Consider the following 22,150-nt stretch of genomic DNA (forward strand, 5'->3'; position numbering starts at 1 on the left):
GTCTGTGAGCAGCTGGCACGCTACCTGGCAGAGACTAGGTAGAAACACAGGCTGCAGCATGGCCCAGAAACTTACCAGAGCTGGCGTGGGTAGGTGCAACTCACTGTTGGTACCCACGGGCATGAGGTTAGGCTCTCATAGAAAGACAAGCAGTAGCTGCAGCCTTACCAATGGGGTAGCATGCTGGACCAACCCAAGCGGGGCATGGCCAGCTGTCAGTGCTGTGAAGAGTGCATAAGGAGCCTGCAAATGCACAAAAGGGCTTTGCAACATTTTTCAAAAATTTCCAGGAGCCACAGCATGCAGAAAGCCTGGATGGAGAAAACCTATGAACATGTAGAGTATTATTAAAAATGTGCTTAGGTGCTGAAGAAAGAAAAGAAAATGTGTATAGATAGTAATAGAAAAAAATAGTTTAAAAATAATGCAGTCTTTAAAGAGACAGTAAAGTAATATAAAAAGAATAAGCCATGTAAGGATGGGAAATATAACACAGGACATTTGAACCCTATATGATGTTTTATTAACTTTAAATTTTTTAAATGCTAATGAATAAAAAATGACAGCTGCTGGAAAATATTGTATTGTGGAAAAAGCTACTGAATTGAACCAGCCTATATATTTTAAGGATGTCTTAACTTCATAATGGAAGTCAGAAAATGTGTTTTGTTGGGGGAGGTTATGACCATTTCCACAGGAAACAAAAAGCTATGGATTCCTTCAAAATTAATAAAGATCAGATTTGATCTGGGAAGACCTCTTAAAAATCTTGGCTGAAGGAAGAAACCAAGAAAAACTACATGACAGACGATGTATATGCTGATCCCTCTACATGGGAACAACTCTGAGGTTGGATGAAACATGATCAATCTTATTGGCTACAGAGTCCTCATGACTAATTATTACATGCCATCCTTTCTTTCTTTTTTTTTTCTAGAGACTTCTTAACTTTCATTGGTCCCTTAGTCCCCAGGGGTAGCCTCTTTGTCAACCTCAGTGCCTCAGAACTCTGGTGACGTTGGTCTCGGACACCACTTTGCCATCCACGACCTTGTGGGTGGTTGTCCTCTGGACAGTTTGCAAGGAGTTACTGGAGTCCAGGGCATCTTTGAGACTGAAGTCTTCCCCATCTTCCAGCAAGCGGCGGTAGGTGGCAATCTCAGCTTCAAGTTTGACCTTGATGTCCAGCAGGGCTTCATATTCATGAGTCTGGCGCTGCCCCTCTGCCCGGGTTTGGGCCAGCTCTGACTCCAGGTGCAGAAGGACCCCATTGAGCTGCTCCAAATGCATGCTGTTTTGGGCCTCCACATCCCTAACACTGTTCTCCAAGCTGATTTTCTGATTTTTCATGGCTTCCAGGTCAATCGCCAAGACCTGGAAGGTGTGCCTCAGGTCCGTGAGTGTAGTCTCAGCATCTCTGATTTCAGCAGACTGGGTGGTGACTACCGTGGTGCTCTCTTCAGTCTGCTGGGACCAGTACTTGTCCAGTTCCTCACGATTCTTCTGAGCCGGCTCCTCATACTGGGCCTGGATGTCAGCCATGATCTTGCTGAGGTCCTCAGATTTGGGGGCATCCACTTCCACGTTCAATCCGGAACTGGCAATCTGGGCTTCCAGTCCTTTGACTTCCTCCTCGTGATTCTTCTTCATGAACAGCAGTTCCTCCTTAAGGGCTTCAATTTCTCTCTCCAGCTGCAGCCTCGTGATGTTGGTGTCATCCACTACCATTCAGAGCCCATGGATATCATTCTCCACAGACTGGCGCATGGCCAGTTCTGTCTCATACTTGACTCTGAAGTCATCAGGAGCAAGACGAGCATTACCTATCTGCAGGACGATGCGGGCATTGTCCACAGAATTTGCAAAAATCTGAGCCCTCAGGTCCTAGATGATCTTGAAATAGTGGCCCCAGTCTCTGACACTTTGGGACCCCTTCTTGTCCAGATGTTCCTGGATTTTGCTCTCCAGTCTCCTATTCTCAGTCTCCAGCCTCTTCACCCTGTCCAGGTAGCTGGCCAGGCAGTTGTTCAGTTCTTGCATTGTCTCCTTCTCGGTCTGGATGCCACCCATTCCAACCAGGTCTGCAGACCCCATGGAGCCACCCCAGACGCTTGTGGCATGGACACGGAGATCCGGGAACCGGAGCCCCCAGCACCTACATAGACACTGGCCGCGCTGCTGGCAGGACGGACCCGCTGGCTGGGTTTCGGCACAGAGCTCTGGGACCGGTAGTTGGTGGAAAAGGTGGTGGAGCGGGTGGTGAAGCTCATGTTGTCTAGAGAGGAGAGTGAAGCGAGAGACCAGGACAGGAGTTCGGACGGCCATCGCCATCCTTCATATGGCGTGGATGGAGATTTATATTACAGTTTTGTTATACAGTCCAAATGGACTTATAAAGTTGACAGATGTCTTTTACCTGCTCAAACATGGAACAGAGAATCATCTTCAGCTGATTGTGTGTTATGTGTGCACACCACACATTCTATACTTGTGTTAATGCGGATATGTATGTTATCTTTAAAGGTCTGTGTGTTTTCAGAACAAAAGGACTAGACATTAATGAAGACAAGACAAGTAACCAGGTAATCCTGCATCTCAAAATGCCTCTGTTGCAGTTTCCTCAAAAATCTGCATCCAGAACAACTTCAAAGTGGTTAGTTGAGATGGTCCAGCCTCACAGATTACTTCAGCCAGGACTTCAGTTAAATCCTGCCCTTTCCCACCACAATAGAGACTGGACAACAAATGATACAGCTAGCTCTCCCAGGACTTGACCCAATTTTCCCAGGCCTTCCTAAAGATAATGTCACCATCAGACAGCAGGAAGTAATTTTAAGAACATGACACCCACATTCCCAAGAAGTGAGGTGGGTGGTTTTCGGTCATTCAGTGGGTTGTGGGTGTTTGCCATTGTTCAGGGGGATAGTTGCAAGTTGTTATTGGTCATGGTCAGGGAGGAAGCTAAACAAAGGAGGTTAGGTTAAGGAATTTCTTTCTTTCTTTTTCTTTCCTCTATCCTTCTGTTTCTCCTATCTAGTGAAAAAAGAATAATATAGGAATGATAGGATAAAAGGGTAGATTATTGACTCTACTAAGAAGCAACTAGTAGTCTCAAATATTTTACATTGATGAGGATTGCTGTATATTGATACAAATTTAAGGTTATTTTTGTTATAACATTTTGTACATATGTTTCTACTCTTATTTAAGGTATTGTGGCTATGTTGCTCATTTAAAAATGCAATGTAAAGCTCTAGTCCTTGAAAACTGTTATTGCAAACTGTTTAGGATAGTTAAGAAATGCAAGTTAGTAGTTAGTCATCTATAACAATCAAACTTGTAGTCAGGTTAGGTATGTTTTCAAGGTTAAATGGATATATTTTAGATAGGTGGGCTTCAATCACTTCAGAAATCTACAGAATGTGACATTTGAGATGTCTTAATAATATAAGGCTTCTCATGACAGTGAGATATGTCTTTTCCTGGCAGCACCAATCTACTTCAGAGAAGATGATGGACATCAAAGAACCTCCATGTGGAGTTTTCCTTCAATGTGGCAAAGCTAGCTATTTGAGCAAGAAACTTGCCTTGACTGTTGACAGTATGCTGTCCAAAATGGACAAGCAGGACACAAAGGAAGGCAACTGCCAAACTTTGCTAAGATAAGGAAGGTGAGTCCTTCAAAATTCCTGCTTCACAGAAAGGTCTATCAGATATTCTAGGCCTGTAGGCAGAAGATGGGTGCCCCAATGTTACAGAGGAACCTTGGGTGAACCTTGGTGACTGTCCAGGCAGTCAGCTACCTCTGTCATTTCTATAGTTTTTGAAATTGCTTGCTCTGTGCTTCCTGTTTACTGAGGCAATATTTTATCATTCTCAGATCTCTGATGGGGTTGAACACTAGATAGTTATAGTTTACAGTTTTCCCTGTTACCAAATTCAGAACAGAAACTAATAAAAAAGAATTTAAGTTAATAATGATTGAGAGACATAAAGGTCAAGTTGTTTATCTAAAAAATGTTTTAAGGCCTAAAAAGATACTTTTAGGTTGGTTATATAAGTTATGATAAAATGTAAATTCAGTACAAAACTTTGGATTTACCAAGATAAGATAGATAATAGAGTACTTTCTCCAAAGCTGTCAAATACAAATGGACTGGACATTGTGAATGTAATTCTCATCTGATAATTTCTCTTATTGTATATAGTTTTTCTGTGTTACAGTTAATACTTTTCATTTTTATTTAGACAAAAAGGGGGAAATGTTGCAGAATATTTGATCACACTGTGAAAATGTGTCTCTGCCAAGGCATCTTCTGATTGGTTTAATAAAGAGCTGAGTGACCAGTAGGTAGGCAAGAGAGGGTAGGCAGGACTTCCAGTCAGAGATAAGTACTCTGGGAAGGCTGGGCGGTGGTGGCACATGCCTTTAATCCCAGCACTTGGGAGGCAGAGGCTGGTGGATCTTTGTGAGTTCGAGGCCAGCCTGGTCTACAGAGTGAGATCCAGGAAAGGCGCAAAGCTACACAGAAAAACCCTGTCTCGGAAAAAAAAAAAAAGAGAGAGAGAGAGAGAGAAAGAACTCTGGGAAGAAATCAGAGAGTCAGTAATTCACCAGCAAGATGCAGAAGAAGTCAGATGTACAGTATGGAGGAGAGGTAATGAGCTACATGGCAGAATGTAGATTAGTATAATTGGGTTAATTTAAGTTTTAGGAGCCATTTGGGAACAAACCTAAGATAAGGCTAAGCTTTCATAATTAATAAAAAGTCTGTGTCATTATTTGAGAGCTGTCAGTCCAAAGAAAGTCCAGTTACAGTGTAGCAATGGGAATACTACTTCATTGCTGGTGGAAATGCAAACTTGTAAAGCTACTTTGGAAATTAATATGGTGGTTTCTCAGAAAACTATGAATAAATCTACCACAAGACCCAGTTATACCACTTTTGGGCATGTAACCAGAGAATACTCAATCATACCACAAGGATACCTGCTCAACTATGCTCATAGCAGCTTTGTCTGTAATAGCCAGAACCTGGAAACAACGTAGATGTCCCTCAACCAAGGAATGGATAAAGAAAATGTGGTACATCTATACAATGAAGTGTTACTCAGCTGCTAAAAACAATGACACCATGAAATTTGAAAGCAAATGGATGGAACTAGGGAAAATCATCCTGAGTGAGGTAACCCAGACCCAGAAAGACAAATATGCTATGTACTCACACATAAGTGGAAAATAGCTGAAAAAAAGGGGGGGATAACTATGTTACAAGCCACAGACCCAGAGAGAGTTAGGTAACAAGGAGGGCTCAAGAGAGGACGCCCAGACCTCCCTAGGAAGGGGAAATAGAAGAGATTTCATGAGTGGACTGCAGGCATGTGGGGACAGAAGCATGAGAAATCAGTTTGGGCGTGGGGGACAGAGGAGGAGAGTACTGAAAGAGACTACTGGAAGCGGGGGTTGTGGGGGAACTTCAGGGTCAGATTAAAAACTTGGTGCAAAGGAATCTTCCAGGAATCCACAAGAATGACCCCAGCTAAGACTCCTAGAAATAGTGAATATGTAGCCTAAACTGGCCATCTCCTGTGACCTGGCAAGGCTTCAAGTAGAGAGAATGGGAAGACAACCCAGCCACACAACCTTCAACCTACAGTCTATCCTGCCTATGGGATGTACTGGGGTGGCCTAGAGATTTGAGGGAGTGGCCAGTCATTGACTGGTCTAGCCTAAAACCATACCAAGAGAGTAAACCCAACCCTGATACCGCCTGGAGCACCAGGACATACAGGCTGGATGACCCAGAGACCTAGGATAGAACCTAACATAACTGAAGATGGAAATAGTCAATGTTGCCGGGCAGTGGTAGTGCACGCCTTTAATCCCAGCACTTGGGAGGCAGAGGCAGGTGGATCTTTGTGAGTTCGAGGCCAGCCTACTCTACAGAGTGAGATCCAGGAAAGGCACAAAGCTACACAGAGAAACCCTGTCCCAGAAAAAAAAAAGTCAATGTAATGATGCCTAATGATATTCTGCTATACTCATAGATTGGTGCCTAGCCCAATTATCATCAGAGAGACTTTACCAGCAACTGATGGAAACAGATGCAGACTCACAGCCAGACATTAAGCAGAGCTTGGAGAATCCTGCAGAAGAGGGGGGGGACAAAGGATTGTAGGAGCTGGAGGGGTCAAGGACACCACAAGAAAACCCATAGAATCAACTAACCTGGGTTCATAGTGGCTCACAAAGACTGAACCAACAACCAGGAAGCCTGCCCGGGACTGACCTAGGCACTCTGCATATGTGTTACAGTTGTGCAGGTTGGTCCTCTTGTGGGACTCCTAACAGTATGAGCAGGGGCCAACTCTGACTCCTTTTCCTGGCTTTTGAAACCCTACTCCTCATACTGGATCTCCTTGCCCAGCCTTAATACATGGGGAGGTGCTTAGTCTTACAACTTGATATGCCATGTTTGTTTTGTTGATATCCATGGGAGATCTTCCCTTTTCTGAACAGAAATGAAGGAGGAGTGGTATTGGGAGTGGGGGAGGGGCTGGGAGAAGAGCAGGGAAGGAAAACTGTGGTATAAAATTTTTTAAAGGTTTAAAAAAAGAAATTGTCAAAAAAAGTTAATCAATAAAAAGAAAATCTGTAGAACTCACAAAAAATAGGCTGGATATCTCAACATAAATTTCTCAATGAAATAAACAAAAATGTCTAAGAAATACTTCAAAAAGTGTTTATCATCCCTAGCAATCAGTGAAATACAAAATAAAACAACTTTGAGATTTCATCTCACCCCAGTCAGAAAGGCCAAGATCAACATAATTATTGACAATAAATGCTGGTGAGGTTGTGGAGAAAAAGGAGTCTTCATTCACTGTTGGAAAGGCAAATTGGTGATGCCACTATAGAAGTCAGTATGGAGAATCCTCCTAAAACTAAAAATAAATCCACCATATGAGGCAGTTATTCCAGGACATATACCCAAGGACTTGACCTACTCAACATTGTTCCTAGTTGCCTTATATGAAGCAACCTGTGGTATTTTGAATCTAATTGGCCCCCATAAGCTCATTGGGAGTGGTACTATTAGGAGGTATGGCTTTGTTGGAGTAGCTATGGCCTCGTTGGAGGAAGTGTGTCACTGTGGGTGTGGGCTTTGAGATCTCATATGCTCAAGATACACCCAGTATCTGAGATCACTTCCCATTGCCTGCATATCAAGATGTAAAATTCTCAGCTCCTTCCCCAGCACCATGTCTGCCTGCACGCCACCATGTCCACCATAGTGATAATGGACTAAACCTCTGAAAATGTAAGCCACTCCAATTAAATGTTTTTTCCTTTCTAAGCATTGCTACGGTCATGGTGTCTCTTCACAGCAATAGAAACCATAAGATAGAAGCTGGTGCTATCACCAGCTTGTTTAATCCAAGGACTGGAGTATTGGTTTTGTTTGGAGGAATTTGGGCTTTGGGAGTTTGGATTGGGAAAGCATTGCAATGTTTCAAGCTCTGCTTAATGGGCCATACTTGTAGGAGCATGGAAGACAGTGGTGTTAAGAGTTATTTGAACTGTGGGGGGCTGACTCAATAGGTTTCAGAGGAGAAGAATTTTAGTATGTGGCCTTAAGATTGTTCTTGTGATATTTTGTCCTTGTCCAAAGAGTCTGCCTGAGGCTAAAGTGAAGAGGTTTGAATTAATTCTGGTGGCAGAGGAAATCTCAAAACAGCCTAGTATAGACTCTGTCATGTGGCTACTAGTGTACACGCTTATAAAGATTTATAATATAAAGGAGCAAGCTGAGAAAGGAAAAATACAAAATGTACAATTTGAGGAGAAAAGGAGCACCATGAAGTGGAATGGAGCTAAGTTCTGTGTTCAAGGAGAAAAACAGATTAAGAAATGGAATAAAGGGAGTAATGACCTTAGGGAAAGATCACACCCAGCTAAGTTTCCAACCTGTAGAAGGAACTCTGAGTTTGAGGCCAACTTGGTCTATAGATCCAGTTTCAGAACAGCAAAGCTTAGGCAGTAAAAGTAACCATCAAAAACAGAAAGTTGGTGAAGATGTAATTAAACAAGAGAGCCATGTTTCAGCCCAGAAAGCAGAACTTGGCAGCTTCAGCCACATGGTTCTGGAGCTAAGGACAGAAGAAGAGGGCTATGGAATTTGCCTCCAAGACTTAGGAAAGCCACTGAGGGTAGGCATGTGTTAGGGATGTCCCTGAATGGAGACTTAGAGAGGTCATTGAATGAAGAAGCTATGAAGGAGAAGCCTGGATTGCCTTGGAGACCCCAAGATATTAGAGATACCAGAGTCATGAGACACCTGTCAAGGAAAGCTGCTAACAGGGAGTAGGACAAGTCTAAATGAGAGAAGTGTGCTGCAGTTAACAAAGCTGAAAGGAGCTGGAGATTTGAAGATTGTTAGCTCCTTCCCCAGCACCACATCTGCCTGCATGCCACCATGATGCATCATAATAATAATGGACTAAACCTCTTAAAATGTAGGCCACCCCAATTAAATATTTTTCTTTTATAGGAGTTGCTGTGGTCATGGTGTCTCTTCACAGCAAAGGAAATCCTAAGACACAACCTAAACTTCCTTCAGGAAACAAATGGGTAATGATAATGTGGTACACATACACAATGAAATGCTACTCCGCATTTTTTAAAAAAGAGAAAAACCATGAAAATTTCAAATAAACAAATGACCTTAGAAAAGATGATACTGAGTGAGGTAACCCAGAAGGACAGATGCTGTGTGCTCTCTCTCATCTGCAGTCCCTAACTCTGAATCCTCAGATGTGAGTATAAAACATAGAGTGACCACAGAAATCAGAAAGCATAAAGGAACCATAGGTTCAGGGGATGGGGGTGTCTTAAAATGTCACTTACATTTAAAGAGGTTTAGTCTATTATCATCATGGTGCATCACAGTGGCATGCAGGGTAACAGCAGAATTCAGGTGATATGAAATGGGAAATGGAATAATGGGGTGGGGTTCCAACTGAGGAAGGACATCAGTAGTATGTCAATAATAATCAAAAAGGAGGGATAAATAATGCTGAAGTTATTTGATAAAGCCCCAAGGAATAATGTTGTTCCGTATTTACCTGAAATTATACAAAGTGGTGTGTGTGTGTGCATGCATGCATGTGCACAGGCACATGTGCATGCATGCATGTACATTAAGAGAGAAAAGTTAAGCCACTTGGGCTGACAAGAGCCATGGACTAATAAAGCCTAGTACAGCACAAGAAACCTCCTTTTGACAGGCTGGCAGGGTGGTCCAAGTGACTCTCAAAATTATGTCTATTATTAATGCAGCTCTTGGTTGCCTCTCAGTGGCTGAGGATACCACACATGTAGGACACACAGCTTAGACAACTAGAACTGGACCTGACCTGCAGTGAAGTAACTAAGGTAACTCCATCTTATCCTGACTCTGTTTAGTGTTGTCTTGGGCAGCTCTCAGCCCTCTACCCCACAACAGCCACATCTACCACAACTTATTTGAGGTTTCCATGACCCTGACCATGCTCCAGATGTACTAATTAATTAATGTTTATACAAATTTAAAAAACTGAAGAAGGTTGTGGTGATGTGAAAGAAAATGGCCCCCAAAGGGAGTGGCACTATTAGGAGGCATGGCCTTGTTGGAGGAAGTGTGTCAACTGTGGGGGTGGGCTTTGAGGTCTTTTTCTCAAACTTCACTCAGTGTGACAGTCAACTTCCTGCTGCTTTCTAGTCAAGCTGTAGCCAGCACCATGTCTACCTGCACGCTGCCATGCTCCCCATCATGATGATGATGGACTGAACCTCTGAACTGTAAGAGTCACTTCAATTAAATGTTTTCTTTGTAAGAGTTGCCGTGGTCATGGTGTCTCTTCACAGCAATAAGAAACCCTAACTAAGACAATTCCCATTGTATATATGGATGAGAGAGAGTGTGTGAGAGAGAAAGAAAGAGAGAGATTTATTCCGTAAGTTCTGTGACTTTAGAGAATGCTGACTAATATAAAGGTATAAGTCAAAATTGTCATGTTGTATCTGCAACCGCTACTATGTCCTCCCTAAACAAATGTTGCAAGGTTACTCTGACCCTCACTTAACACTGATGTAATTATGGGCTTTGCTTTTTAAATGCTGTACTCACGAGCTTCAGCTCCAAGCAACTTTAAGACATGAGCCCACTCTTGGTCACCAACCAAAATTAAAGGACTCTTATAATCTTTTTTTTTTTTTAATTTTGTCTATTGAGACAGAGTTTCTCTGTGTAGCCCTGGTTGTCCTAGGACTTTTTCTGTAGCCCAGGCTGGCCTCGAACTTAGAGATCCACTGGCCTCTGCCTACCCAGCGCTAGGATTAAAAGTGTGTGCCACCACTGCCCAGTTTATAATATTAATCGGCTTGATTAGCATGCTGGCCTGTATCTTTCTATCATGGACTTACTACAAAAGCCCCTTTCCTGCAGCCTGGCTTCCATGGTTCCAGAAAACCCTGTGCAAGCTGCCGGGGGCAGGAGCAATTAAGCAGTCTTTGGAGGCAACATCTGTACCTCCAAAGCACGTACTATCCAAGGACGGCAAGATATCTATAAAAATGCAATCGGTGGCACCCAGTGTCGGTGGCAGCCAACAGATGTCTAACTGAGTGTAAGGTCCACTCAACAGGAGGGAAATCGTGTCTGGGATTAGAAACCTGGACAGTTTCCTGGCACTAATGAGGTTACGGACTTAGAAAAAAGATCAACTTCCACCACTTTGCTAGACTAGCATAATTTCTCTAAATCTTCCTCTACCCACAGATAAGTGTTGAAGGGACTCTAGCCAGCCCAAGCATGGCCGACATGGCTCTGGCCGGCCTCGCCCTTCTCCCATTCCCTCTACTTTGCCAAAAAATGTTAGATCACATTCCTAAAGCTAGCCACCAGTGTCTATTCCCTTATTTAACCACTTCCTCCCCCTGAGGCTGACTATCAAGGTCTAGCTATCAAAGTATTAAAGCTCAGCAATCAGAAGCCCCCTTTGGTTCATGTAATTAATATACCCAATCAAAATTAAACACCTCTGGCTGCAGCAGCCTGAGCATCATGCTTAGACCTGTCGGTGTGGCTGTGGCAGCTGCAGCCTTGATCTCCCCAAAGAGTGAGCAGTCCAGTACTTCTCCTCTAGCCTGGTGAGGTGGGACCCAGAGAGGACCTCCTCAAAGAAAGGAGGCTGTGAGGAACAGCACTCACGTCTGTCAGGCACCATGACTGGCATCATCAAGAAACAGATCATGGATGCTAGGAAGCACCACAGCCTGGCCTGGACACGGCAGCCATGTGCCCCATGGGGTACAGTGGGAAATGAATAAGTAGATGATGGAGTAATAAGAGAGAAAGAAGTGAGCAAATAGACAGTGGAGAAATGGAAGGTGAGCAGTTAGTGTGCTCTGAAGCGAGGTGGACGGGAGACGCAAAGACAGTTGCAGTTCTGGCTCCTTGGGAAAAGGTGAAGTCTTCTGGGCATCAGTAGCACCAGTAACAAACAAGTGCTAATGGGCCTATTCCTTCTTCCTTTGAGAAAATCAACCACTGTATGAGTGGCTGTGACGCCCAGAGCTGCATCCTAGCCCAGGAAAAAGAGCAGCAGTGCCTGCAGAACAGAGACCCACAAATGACTGGACATGTCCTGCTCTGTTTACTTCTCATCAGTGGCCTAGCTGCTAATCTCTCTAGATGGCTTTGGTGGCAGTTCAACTGTGAGACTGGACAACTCTACGTTGAGCTACAGTTTACCGTGCTGTGTCTAACCTTGACCAGAGACTTATTTCCTTTAGAAGCTTTGGGTTGGACAAACACTTGAAGACACCCAGAGGCCCCATCCACTACCACACAGAGTGGGCAGGAAGAAGATACTCAGAGATTCTGCCCAATGCACGGCCCACCTGCAGCATGAATCACTGTGATGTGCAAGTGTGGGGTGGAGAGATGGGAGACAGGGAGAAGAGGAACAGCTTGAGCACTATGAAGAGAGGAGGATCTGGAAACAGGAGGGTGGAGAGAAACAGTCTCATGTGAATAACCTGTGAAGCCACCTGAGCCCATGGTGAAGTCCCATCCCATGCTGCCACTGAGGGCCATGTTGGAGTCCAATGCCATGCAGCAGCAGGGGTCTGTGCTGATGTCTATGGCCCATGTTACCACTAAAGGCCGTGTGGATGTCCCTGGTCTGGACTGCTGCTGGGGACCATGTTGATATCATTTGCACAGAGTTGGTCCTGCCCTTCCCTAGCTAAGGCACTAGGGAGAGATACCACTCCCCCGGCCAGCTGCAGCACTCAGAAAAGTGGGCACTGCATGTACAGGAGGGCTGACCCTATTGGTGGGGGTTAGGGTTTGTGGGGGGCTCATATAAACTGGCCCCGAGGACATGAGCATGGGAGAGCTGGCCCTGCTACTTGTCTGTCCTGTGGTGGCATGACAAGAGAAAGATGCCCCTCCCCTCGCCCCTCACCACCTGCAGCAGGTGGGAGAGCTGGCCCCAGGGTCATGAGAGTGGGGGGAACTGCCCTGCCCCTCACTGGCTGAAGCACTGGGGAGGACGGACCCTGCACCTCACCTGGGCAACACGGTAGAGCTGGCCCTGGTGGTGTGGGGGTGGGTGAGCCAGCCCTGAGGGACTGCGAGCAGGAGAACCAGCCCCACCCCTTGCTGCCTGCAGCACTGAGTGAGCTAGCCAAGACAGTGCTGGAGAACTTGCCCTGGTGTTGGAGATACAGGAGAGCTGGTGGGCTGACCAACTCGGCTACCACCCAGGGCCAGATCCAGGGCCGTGAGTCAGCTCACCCCAACCACCATCCCATCTATGAACTACTGGAGCATGTGAAGGGGTCAGTCCTGCAGATCCAAAGCTGCAGGATCTTCACAACACAGGGCAGCAACAGGATATCCAAGAGGAGCCCCAGTGAGAATCCAGTATTAACGGTGTAGCAGATGTCAGAGACCTCGAACCAGAGCAATGACTCTTCCCAATGAACATTTGCATGTAAAGATATATGGACTAAAGGGAACACTGTGACTTACATGACACACTGCAGCTTCCATAAGACTTTTTTATTTACTTTATTTGTTGGTAGAAGGTTGCAAGGGCAGAGGGAAGATACGAAAGAATGGAGAGATGAGTGATGGGGTGCATGATGTGAAATGCACAAAGAATCAATAAAAAGTTAAAATTTTTAAAAATTAAACACCTCATCCTCACATGGGTTTTTCCCTTTTACCTTTACAAACTGCCATTTGCCTGTGGGTCAAGGCAGTCTCCCCTCTATCCAGAGGCAGTCCTTTGTCCCTCTGGGACAAATACCCCTTTACCCCTCTTCCTTGTTCTCTTCCCTTTCTCCCTCATCCTCTATCTCCTGTCTTTGTCTCTTATTCCCTGTCTCTGGAGTAAATCTCCTTCGTGCTGAGAACTTGGTCCTTGGGGCCTGAACCAATACCGATCCCTTCAAATGTGGCTGCCACTCCTCATCACAGGAGCTTTTCTTTACAGAAAATGGAGGATTCTGTGAGCAAGTGCATCAGGATCATGATGGGGAAACCTGCAGGGACGACCAAACCAAACTAAAGGGAACTCATGAAAGTTGGATCAATGGCTGTGGAGCCTCATGGGACAGGACTAGGACCTTTGCATGGAGAGACAGTTGTGTAGCTTGATCTGTTTGGGAGGTCCCCTGGCAGTAGGATCAGAATCCATCTCTGGTGCATGAGCAGGCTTTTTGGAGCCCACTATCTATGATGGGACACCTCGTGCAGCCTTGAGGCAGGGGGAAAGGCTTGGACTTGCCTCTACTGGATGTGCCTCCCCATGTGAGGCCTTGCCTTCTTGTGTGTGGGAGAGGGGGTTGGGATGGGAGGGGCTGGGGGGCCGGAGGAGGGAAGAGGGGGATCTTTGATTGGTGTGTAAAATGAATGAAAAAATTTTCTTAATTAGAAAAAAGGGAAAGAAAAAAAAGAAAAGGAAATGGAGACCGTCACAGAAAACCACAACTGGATGCAAAGTAGAGATCCACAGACCATGGGGATTCAAGCCCCAGTACATATATCCCCTCATCCATAGCTCAGGGAACATCCCAGTGGAAAGAGTGCAGAAACTGGAAGAGCCAGAACCCCAGGAAGTCTGCAGTGAAACAGTGTCTCCTAGAAATGGCTGCATCTAAGACCAGAATAACAACAATATCAACAGACATGTTAAAGTAGAAGGAGGAACACTGTGAAGTCCTGCCCCTAAAGAAAGAACTACAAGCAACTATTGTCTGCTGAGAAAGGAGAATTAGCCTCTCCAAGGGATGAGCTCTCTTTGGTGTTTGTCCCATACAGAGTGGTCATCCCTGAAGCCATATGCACCCAACCTACAAAAAGGGACTCATCATGATTCCTGGTTTGTCTGGAGTCCACGGTTGACTATCTGACTCCCATATTTGTGCATACATGTGTGTACTGAGGAGGGGGGTTACAATGCCCCTTTCTCTTTGTGGACTCATGGCAATATTAACCATAATGCTTCCTGTAACACTAACCCTGATAGCTCTCAAGCCCTGACTCTGACAAATTTTACTAGCTCAGCTTTACGTAAAAATAATAGGTTTATATACAAATTACCTGATTTCCTTAATGATTTATGCAGTACGATACATCTAAATAACAGTTTGCCCTTATAAATAATATATATATATATATATATATATATATATATATATATATATATATATTTGTTTTTCAAGACAGGGTTTCTCTGTGTAGCTTTGCGCCTTTTCCTGGAACTCACTTGGTAGCCCAGGCTGGCCTCGAACTCACAGAGATCCACCTGGCTCTTCCCCCCGAGTGCTGGGATTAAAGGCGTGCGCCACCACTGCTCGACAATAATACATTTTAAAAGGTCAGTAATTACTGATTTGATTGGAATCTGTGGCTGACCATTTGACTCACATATTTGTGCATACACCTCTGTGTGTGTGTGCGCACACATGTGTATGCGTGTGTATAATATATATAATCAAAGATAAAGAGACTATCAATATGAAAGTGAAGGGCATGGGAAGAGTTCAAGGAAAGGGAAGGGAAGTGATGTAATTCTATTTCAATTGAAAACATATAATGAAAAGAAAATTCCAGCCAGGAGGTACTGGCTCACACCTTCAATCCCAGCATTCAAGAGGCAGAGGCAGGCAGATCTCTGTGAGTTCAAGGCCATGTGGTCTACATAATGAGTTCCAGGCCAGCCAGAGCTATACAGTGAGATCTGTAGCAATAGAAAGGGTGGGGGACTGGAGAGATGTCTCAACAGTTAAGACCACTCACTAGTAGTGCTTACAGAGGAACCAAGTTCTGCCCCACCACTACCAAATGGGAGCGCTCAGCCACCTTTAACTCCAATTTTAGGAATTCTGGCGCCCTCTTCTGGCCTCTACAGACACTGAAAACATGCAGTACACTTATATACCCACAGACAAAACACACACATGAAAAATAAAAACAAATATTTTTTTAAAAAACAGTAAAGTCAAAATATTGCCCAATGATGAAAAATATAAACCAAATTAGACAAATATATAAAAGGAAATAGTAAATAATATATAATTTTAAAATACTGCTGAAAATGAAATTAAAATGACAATCAAGGTAAAAAACAAAACAGAAGGAAGGAAGGAGATAGGGAGGGAGGGAGGGAGGAAGGAAGAAAGGAAGAGTCTGTAGTTCCTTCTTTATGGTTCTGAGAACTGGACACTATCAGTTTGAGGCATGGAGGCAGAATGGCAGGTCTAACCTGTGAACCCAACCCTGGTTAACTCTGTTGCTCAGTCTGTACAGGGTGAGAGCCTGATATTTACCACACTCATCTTCACCCTAGTACTGTTCCTTCTTTGCACACTTGTGGCCTCTGCTGGCCACACTTAAATTTGCGATCTGTGGCCTATGCCGCACAGAGAGAAAATATGTGTAAGCCATATATTCAATGAGAGGTTGATGTTCAAACACATAAGCAATTTAAATGACTCAACAGCAAGAAACAGCCTGATTTGGGGCTGTATTGTATAGCGCAGTATATAGTGTAATGTTATTATTAACATGAGAACTTGGGCATAAACTAGAAAGGAAAGGTTATGGTTTAATAGTGACGCGTCTACACATCATATTGACAAGGATCCATTTTTTGTTAACTTGACACAACATAGAGTCACATGGGAAGAGGGAACTTCAATTGGAAAGATGCCTCTACTGTATTGGCAAGTCTATGGGACATTTCCTTGATTAATGATTGATGTGGGAGGGCCCAGCTCACTGTGGGAGGGGCCACCCCTGGGCAAATGGCCTTTAGTTATAGAAAAAGGCAAGCTGAGCAAGTCAGGGAGAGCAAGCCAATAAGCAGCAATCCTCCATGGTCTCTGCTTCAGCTCCTGTATTCCTGCCTTGAGTTTCTGTCCTGTTTTCCTTAGTGATTGACTGTGAGCCAGGACACGTGAGCCCAATAAACACCTTGCTCCCCTCCCTCAACAAAAATTAAACATAAGCAAAATATCTGATCGTGTATTTCTCTAAGAATGATATATGAATGGTCAACAGGTCTATGAAGAAAATGCCCACTAGCATTAACAATTATGGAAATGCAAAGTAAAATACCAGTACCACAGCACATCCATTGGAGTGACTACTACCTAAAGGTTGAATGAAACATTGGTAAGGATGTAGAAAATGGAGAATCCTTGTGCACAGCACTAGCAAAGATGTATATTACTACAGCCATTTTGGTCAAAGCATGAACAGTTTCAGTGAACCAGAAGGAAAGTGTTTTGAGGTGTCTCTACCTACAGCCTGTGTAATGGTTAATCTCGGTTGTCAGTTGGATCTGGAATCAACTAAGAGACGCCCCTCAGAGCAGGTGTATGAGGATGGTTTGGTTTGGGGGGTGGAGAAACTAACCTGGGAGGAAGATCCTTCCCCCAGAGTGGGCATCAGTTTCTGTATCTGGGCTGTGGCCCAGATACAAGGTGTGCAAAAAGCTGTAGAAAAAGTTTTTTTGTGTTTCGTGTTTTCAAACATGAAAAGCTGTTGCGTTTTGATGTTTGTCCTTCTTCTTGCTAGTGAGTGTGTTTACCCTGGGACCACCACAGCCACTGCTGCTGCCACTGCCACTGCCACGGCTGCTTGTCATCCTTCACCAACAACAAAGCCCACATTCTTCAGCCTTCCGATGTGGAGTACAGACCAGTGAACCCTCAGAAGTCCTCTAGGCATTCAGTGGCAGACTAGGCCCACATATATGTGAATGCATACCATTTTTATCTTTCTGGGTCTAGGTTACCTCACTCGGGATGTTTTTTTATTTTATAATTTCTGATGCCCTAGAGAATCTGCCAGTGAATATACTTATTAACTTAATTTGATTGCTTTATATAGTGTACAGATGTTAAAACATCACATCATTCTCTATCAATATGCACAATTGTAACTTGGCAAATAAAACTAGAAATACGTTGTAATCCATAAATATACATAATTATAATTTGTCAATTTCAAAACAGCAGATACAAATCAAGCAGTTAATTATGGGAAAAGAAATAAAAATCAAATACCTGTTGGAGATTACTGTTCAACTCAGTAAACATTGTCACTATTTCATTGGCTAGGGGCTTTTTAGAACTGTTTGTTTCTTTGTTTGCTTATGTCTTTTTTCTGCTTGATGATTAAAATGCTCTAGAATGCTATATAGGCCATATGCCCAGAAACTTTGACGAATCTTAGCTTACTAATTTTACTGAGCATTACAAATTTCCATATAAAAATAATAAGACAGGCATGGTGGCATGCACACACTTACAATCCCAGCACTTAGGAGGTAGAGGCCTAGAGCATCAGAATTTTGGGGCCGGCTACATTAGACTCTCTCTCTCTCTCTCTCTCTCTCTCTCTCACACACACACACACACACACACACACACACACACACACACACACAATGTAAAATAGAAATATAAGCATGACCACTTTGCGGCTTTCTTCCCTATCTTAACACGCTCCATTGGAGTAGCATCCTGCGTTGCTTTAGACATCAGGTGCATTGCTGGAGAACACTGTTGGCCTTGCTGTTACCCACCTCAGTGAAAAGTCTACTGGAAATACAGCTTAATATGGGTTTTAAAACATAGTCTCAGGTGCATTTCTATGTGTGTTTGTTTCTGGTCTTAATCTTAACAAAGCAGTCACACTCACAACAAACTGCTTGAGGCATCTTAAAACTCCAGTGGATTCTAACTTCGAACATCATCACAACTGTCCTCAGAGCTGACATTGGCTCCTAACTACCTTTCTTCTACTGTCTATGTTTAGGTGAACTATAAAAATGCAGATAGGGGCCAGGTGGTGGTGGTGCCCGCCTTTAATCCCAGCATTCAGGAGGCAGAGCCAGGTAGATTTCTGAGTTCAAAGCCAGTCTGGTCTACAGAGCAAGATATAGGACAGGCACCAAAACTACACAGAGAAACCCTGTCTCAAAAAAATTTAAAAAGGGGGGGAGAGGATACTTGGGAAGATGGGTCAGTGACTAAAGTGTCCGCTGCACAGGCATGAGGAGTTCAGTTTGGATCCCCAGAACCCACATAAAGAGCTGGGCATGGGTGCACATGGGTATAATGCCAGCAGGTGAAGGTCAGAGACAGGCAGATCGTGAACACTCCTTGGTTGTCCAGCCTAGCTTGATCAGTGAGCTTTTGGTTCAATAAAGAGACTCTGACTCAAGGTGATGAGCAGAAAGTGACAGAGGAACACACCTAATGTCCTGCTCTGTGCTCCAGAGGCACACACAGGGGAGCACACCTGCACACAGGTGCACACACATATACCACATTATAATTTTCAATAACACCAGAAGGGACAAGTGGCCGTGATGTGTGAATGTACTCTGGTCAAGCACTGCTGCTAATTACACACACTTTGCACCCCTCTACATCCTATGCATATTATACACATTTTGCATCCCTCTGCACCCTCTGGTAACCTGTACATTGTAAATAAGTGGTTATGTTGTCACTTAGAAGACTAAAAACATGATATTTAGGAGGAAAATTCACTTTTCCAAATGTCACAGAGTAAGTACAGTTAGATTCATAGTGTAAATTCAAGACTGCCCAAACCTAGAACCCTCATGCTTCTCCTCCACAAATGTAGAAGGAAGCCTCATCCCCAAGCCTTCCCTTATTGATTCTTGCCACGCCCATCCCCTCAGTGAATCACAGAGGCCGGGTGTGCTTAGGGAATAAACGTGTTTATTTATTTGCTCTCCAATGGTATTTCTTTAAAGCCTCCTAAATGCTGAGCATGTGGCAAAAGGAGAGGTTGGTGGCAGAAGCAAATTCTCTTGACAGGTTCCAAGCCTGGAAGTCGGGGAGCCAGGGAGCAGAGAAGTAGTTTCAGGACCACATAGGGCACAACTCCAGAGCTGTCTCCACATGTCAGGAATCAGGCTACAAGAGAAAATAAGATAAGACCTTCAACAGGGAGCTGACCAAATCATTTCCACATGGTCGTCCAGGAGGAAGCCAGCTGAGAGAGATCAACAAAGAGGGGCTGTAGTCCAGGGGAGTTGGAATTCCAGGAGAATGGGTTTGAGTCTCATGTTCATTGTAAAATTCGAAACTCAGAGCACTGAACTAGACATCCCTTTCGTTGTGTCTATCCTTTGTGCTTTGACCCTAGACACCATGAAGTAAATAATTTGGATAACAAATAATGCATATAGTTCTTTGCAAAATGTTTTCAACTTCATGGTTTCCATTCTGCACATAGAGAGACTCAGAAAGTCATTTGCCCATGGCCGTTACCCAGACAGGCTGCAGGAGAATCAAAGCCACAGGAATCCTATGTCTTTGCCCTAAGAAATAGGGGACAGTTCCCTTAAAGGACAACCAAGCCAAAGGCTCTTGATTAGAGACTCCCTGCCCATGAGCCTTGAAGCTGAAAAGACTGGAGAGATGAGTTCTATCCACCCCAACCCATTCCTTACCTTACTGTGGGAGAACGCAGATTTTCCCACACATGCCAGGGCAGCACTTATATTTGCCATCACACTGGCCATCCCTATCACACTTATTGGGAGGATTCAGCATCATACATCGTCCTTGAAATGTTGGGCACTTCCCAGACTTCCTCCTCACTGGTGACAGAAGAACCACAGGTCACATGTCTTACACTTTAGAACCACATCGCTGCTTCTTTAACCCACCCTCTCCAGCCCAAGCAAGGAAGAGCATCCCCATTCACCCTCGCCTCAATCACCTCCTCCCACATATGTCCCCTGAAACAGCACCTGGCTCTTCTCTAACACTTGGCCTCTAGTCAATGCAGGTGGCCAGCTGTCTAGTATTGAAAGGGTTGGTGGCTTCCATCAAGCTGTCTGGATGCCCAGATAATTATTGCAAAACCGTTACAGAGTGGCTGCTTCAGACAAGTGACTCTTCCTGCCTATGGCAGCATGATGCCCTGACTGGCTGACATGTTGGATTCAACAGCTCTTAGAGACAAGGATGCCTAGGAGGACCACTTCCCTCAATCCCATCCCCTTTCAGTGCTAGGTCTTGAGGTTCGTTCCTCTCCTCCGGGTTCCTCTGCTGGCTCACCTGGTCTGCTGATGGGAAGAGGAACAGTGCATTTGACACCACAAGGACCTTGGCAGCATCTCTGAGTTCCTGGGCATTGCCAGTCCGAATCACACTGAGGTTTCCCAGGCCTAAGGCACTTGGCAGGACTTATAGAAGGGCAGGCTCCAATTTTGATAGAATCTAAAAAGAACATTGAGATGTTAGTAGAGTATGGGATATTCCTGTCGTAATTCCTAGACGAAGAACCACTTTCCAGAGTATAGATCCTCATCCCAGTAGCCCACAACTTCAAAGAGAATGACCTGACTGACCACAGGGGAAAAAACAAAACACAAACAAACAAACACTGACTGGCTTGATCAAGCAAGACGTGTAACCAGGAATAATTAGACTGAGGAAAAAAGGCAGAGTCCCCAGTCAGGTTCTTCCACCTCAGGGCTAAACTAGATTACACAGAGACAGAGGGGAAAGTAGGAATAATGGAGACCAAGAGAGATAAATATGAAGGGAACAAACATGTGAGATGTTGAGAACTAAAGTCAGAGGCAGAAAGGACAGGAACAGAGATCGAGTGAGACCTGAGTCGACAGGATGGCTGAGCCATAAAGGGGGCATATCTGCATGCCTGGAAGCCTCATGGGAGCCTCAGACCCCAGCAAGACATGGATGCTTCCAGGAGGTCCAGAGTAAGCTGAGGAACAGCCTAGAGAAGGGAAAACACCCAAAACCATCAGGAGTCCTCACCCCCCACACTCTAGGCAGTATTGGACCAAAGTAACACCAACTTACCTTTTTTAACTCCTTCCACAGCCCAGGATGCCAGGATCCCCAGAGCAAGGAGCACCGTGAAAGGGAAGAAGCTGCTGGACTTCATGATGAAGGCAGAGTGGCTCCGATGACCAGTCCCAAGCACCACTATTTATATCTTTACCAGTAGGTGTGGTTCCTGTGGATCGCATTTGGCCCCTCCCAGCTGCTATTGCACAGTCAGGAAGCTTTAGCCAGAGAATAGAAGTCTTGATACTACAAAAGTAGATGGTAGTTTTTCTGTTTCAGGCAGGACCATGAGGCCAGCAGAGTAACTACCAACGAGTTAAAAATGAAAAGAGTTGGTTTGGAAGTTGTCCCTAGATGGACATTCCAGGTGACCACCTGAGCATTGTGAAATCTGAGAGCCTGTTCCCTTACTGGTAGAGAAGAGCAGAAAGGGTCCGTCACAAAAAGGACCTGAAGCTGAAACACAGGACGTGGGCTCTCAGCTGAGACTGTGACATGCACCTCTATTTCTCATGTTCCCGGACTTTCTGGGATTTTGAAACTCCAACCTATTGCTCAATGCAAATTTCCTCTCAAAATACAGATGACTCACGGCTCATTACCAACTGACGGTTATTTCTGCCAAAGTAGGGGCACTGCTGTTTGCCCAGTGCCTATTCCATGACTGAAATCCCTAAACAAATGAAAGCTGTATACAGAAGGGCCTTGCCTTCAGCAAATCTC

The 22,150-nt window shown here is 44.5% G+C and overlaps 1 protein-coding gene and 1 pseudogene across 1 annotated transcript; both read right to left on the reverse strand.

Moving 5' to 3' along the window:
- Positions 1-993: 993 nt before the first annotated feature.
- On the reverse strand, positions 994-2,270 carry LOC114692700 (annotated as a pseudogene).
- A 17,026-nt stretch (positions 2,271-19,296) lies between these two features.
- Slpi (secretory leukocyte peptidase inhibitor) lies at positions 19,297-21,817 on the reverse strand. Its single transcript, XM_028868627.2, has 4 exons — positions 21,440-21,817; positions 20,669-20,830; positions 20,056-20,205; positions 19,297-19,516 (listed from the first exon to the last, which is right to left on the reverse strand). Exons 1-3 carry the CDS (start codon positions 21,522-21,524, stop codon positions 20,057-20,059), a joined length of 396 nt encoding a protein of 131 aa, XP_028724460.1. The 5' UTR covers positions 21,525-21,817; the 3' UTR covers positions 19,297-19,516; position 20,056.
- Positions 21,818-22,150: the final 333 nt, after the last annotated feature.

The sequence above is a fragment of the Peromyscus leucopus genome, chromosome 4 (assembly GCF_004664715.2).
Source record: "Peromyscus leucopus breed LL Stock chromosome 4, UCI_PerLeu_2.1, whole genome shotgun sequence".
NCBI classification, from domain to species: Eukaryota; Metazoa; Chordata; class Mammalia; order Rodentia; family Cricetidae; genus Peromyscus; species Peromyscus leucopus.

Coding starts and splice junctions, on each gene's coding strand:
- Slpi (XM_028868627.2), bottom strand. CDS start 21,524: ATGAAGTCCAGCAGCTTCTTCCCTTTCACGGTGCTCCTTGCTCTGGGG. Junction 20,831..21,439: donor TGTGGAAGGAGTTAAAAAAG/GTAAGTTGGTGT, acceptor TGTTCTTTTTAG/ATTCTATCAAAATTGGAGCC. Junction 20,206..20,668: donor TCTTCCCATCAGCAGACCAG/GTGAGCCAGCAG, acceptor TTCTGTCACCAG/TGAGGAGGAAGTCTGGGAAG.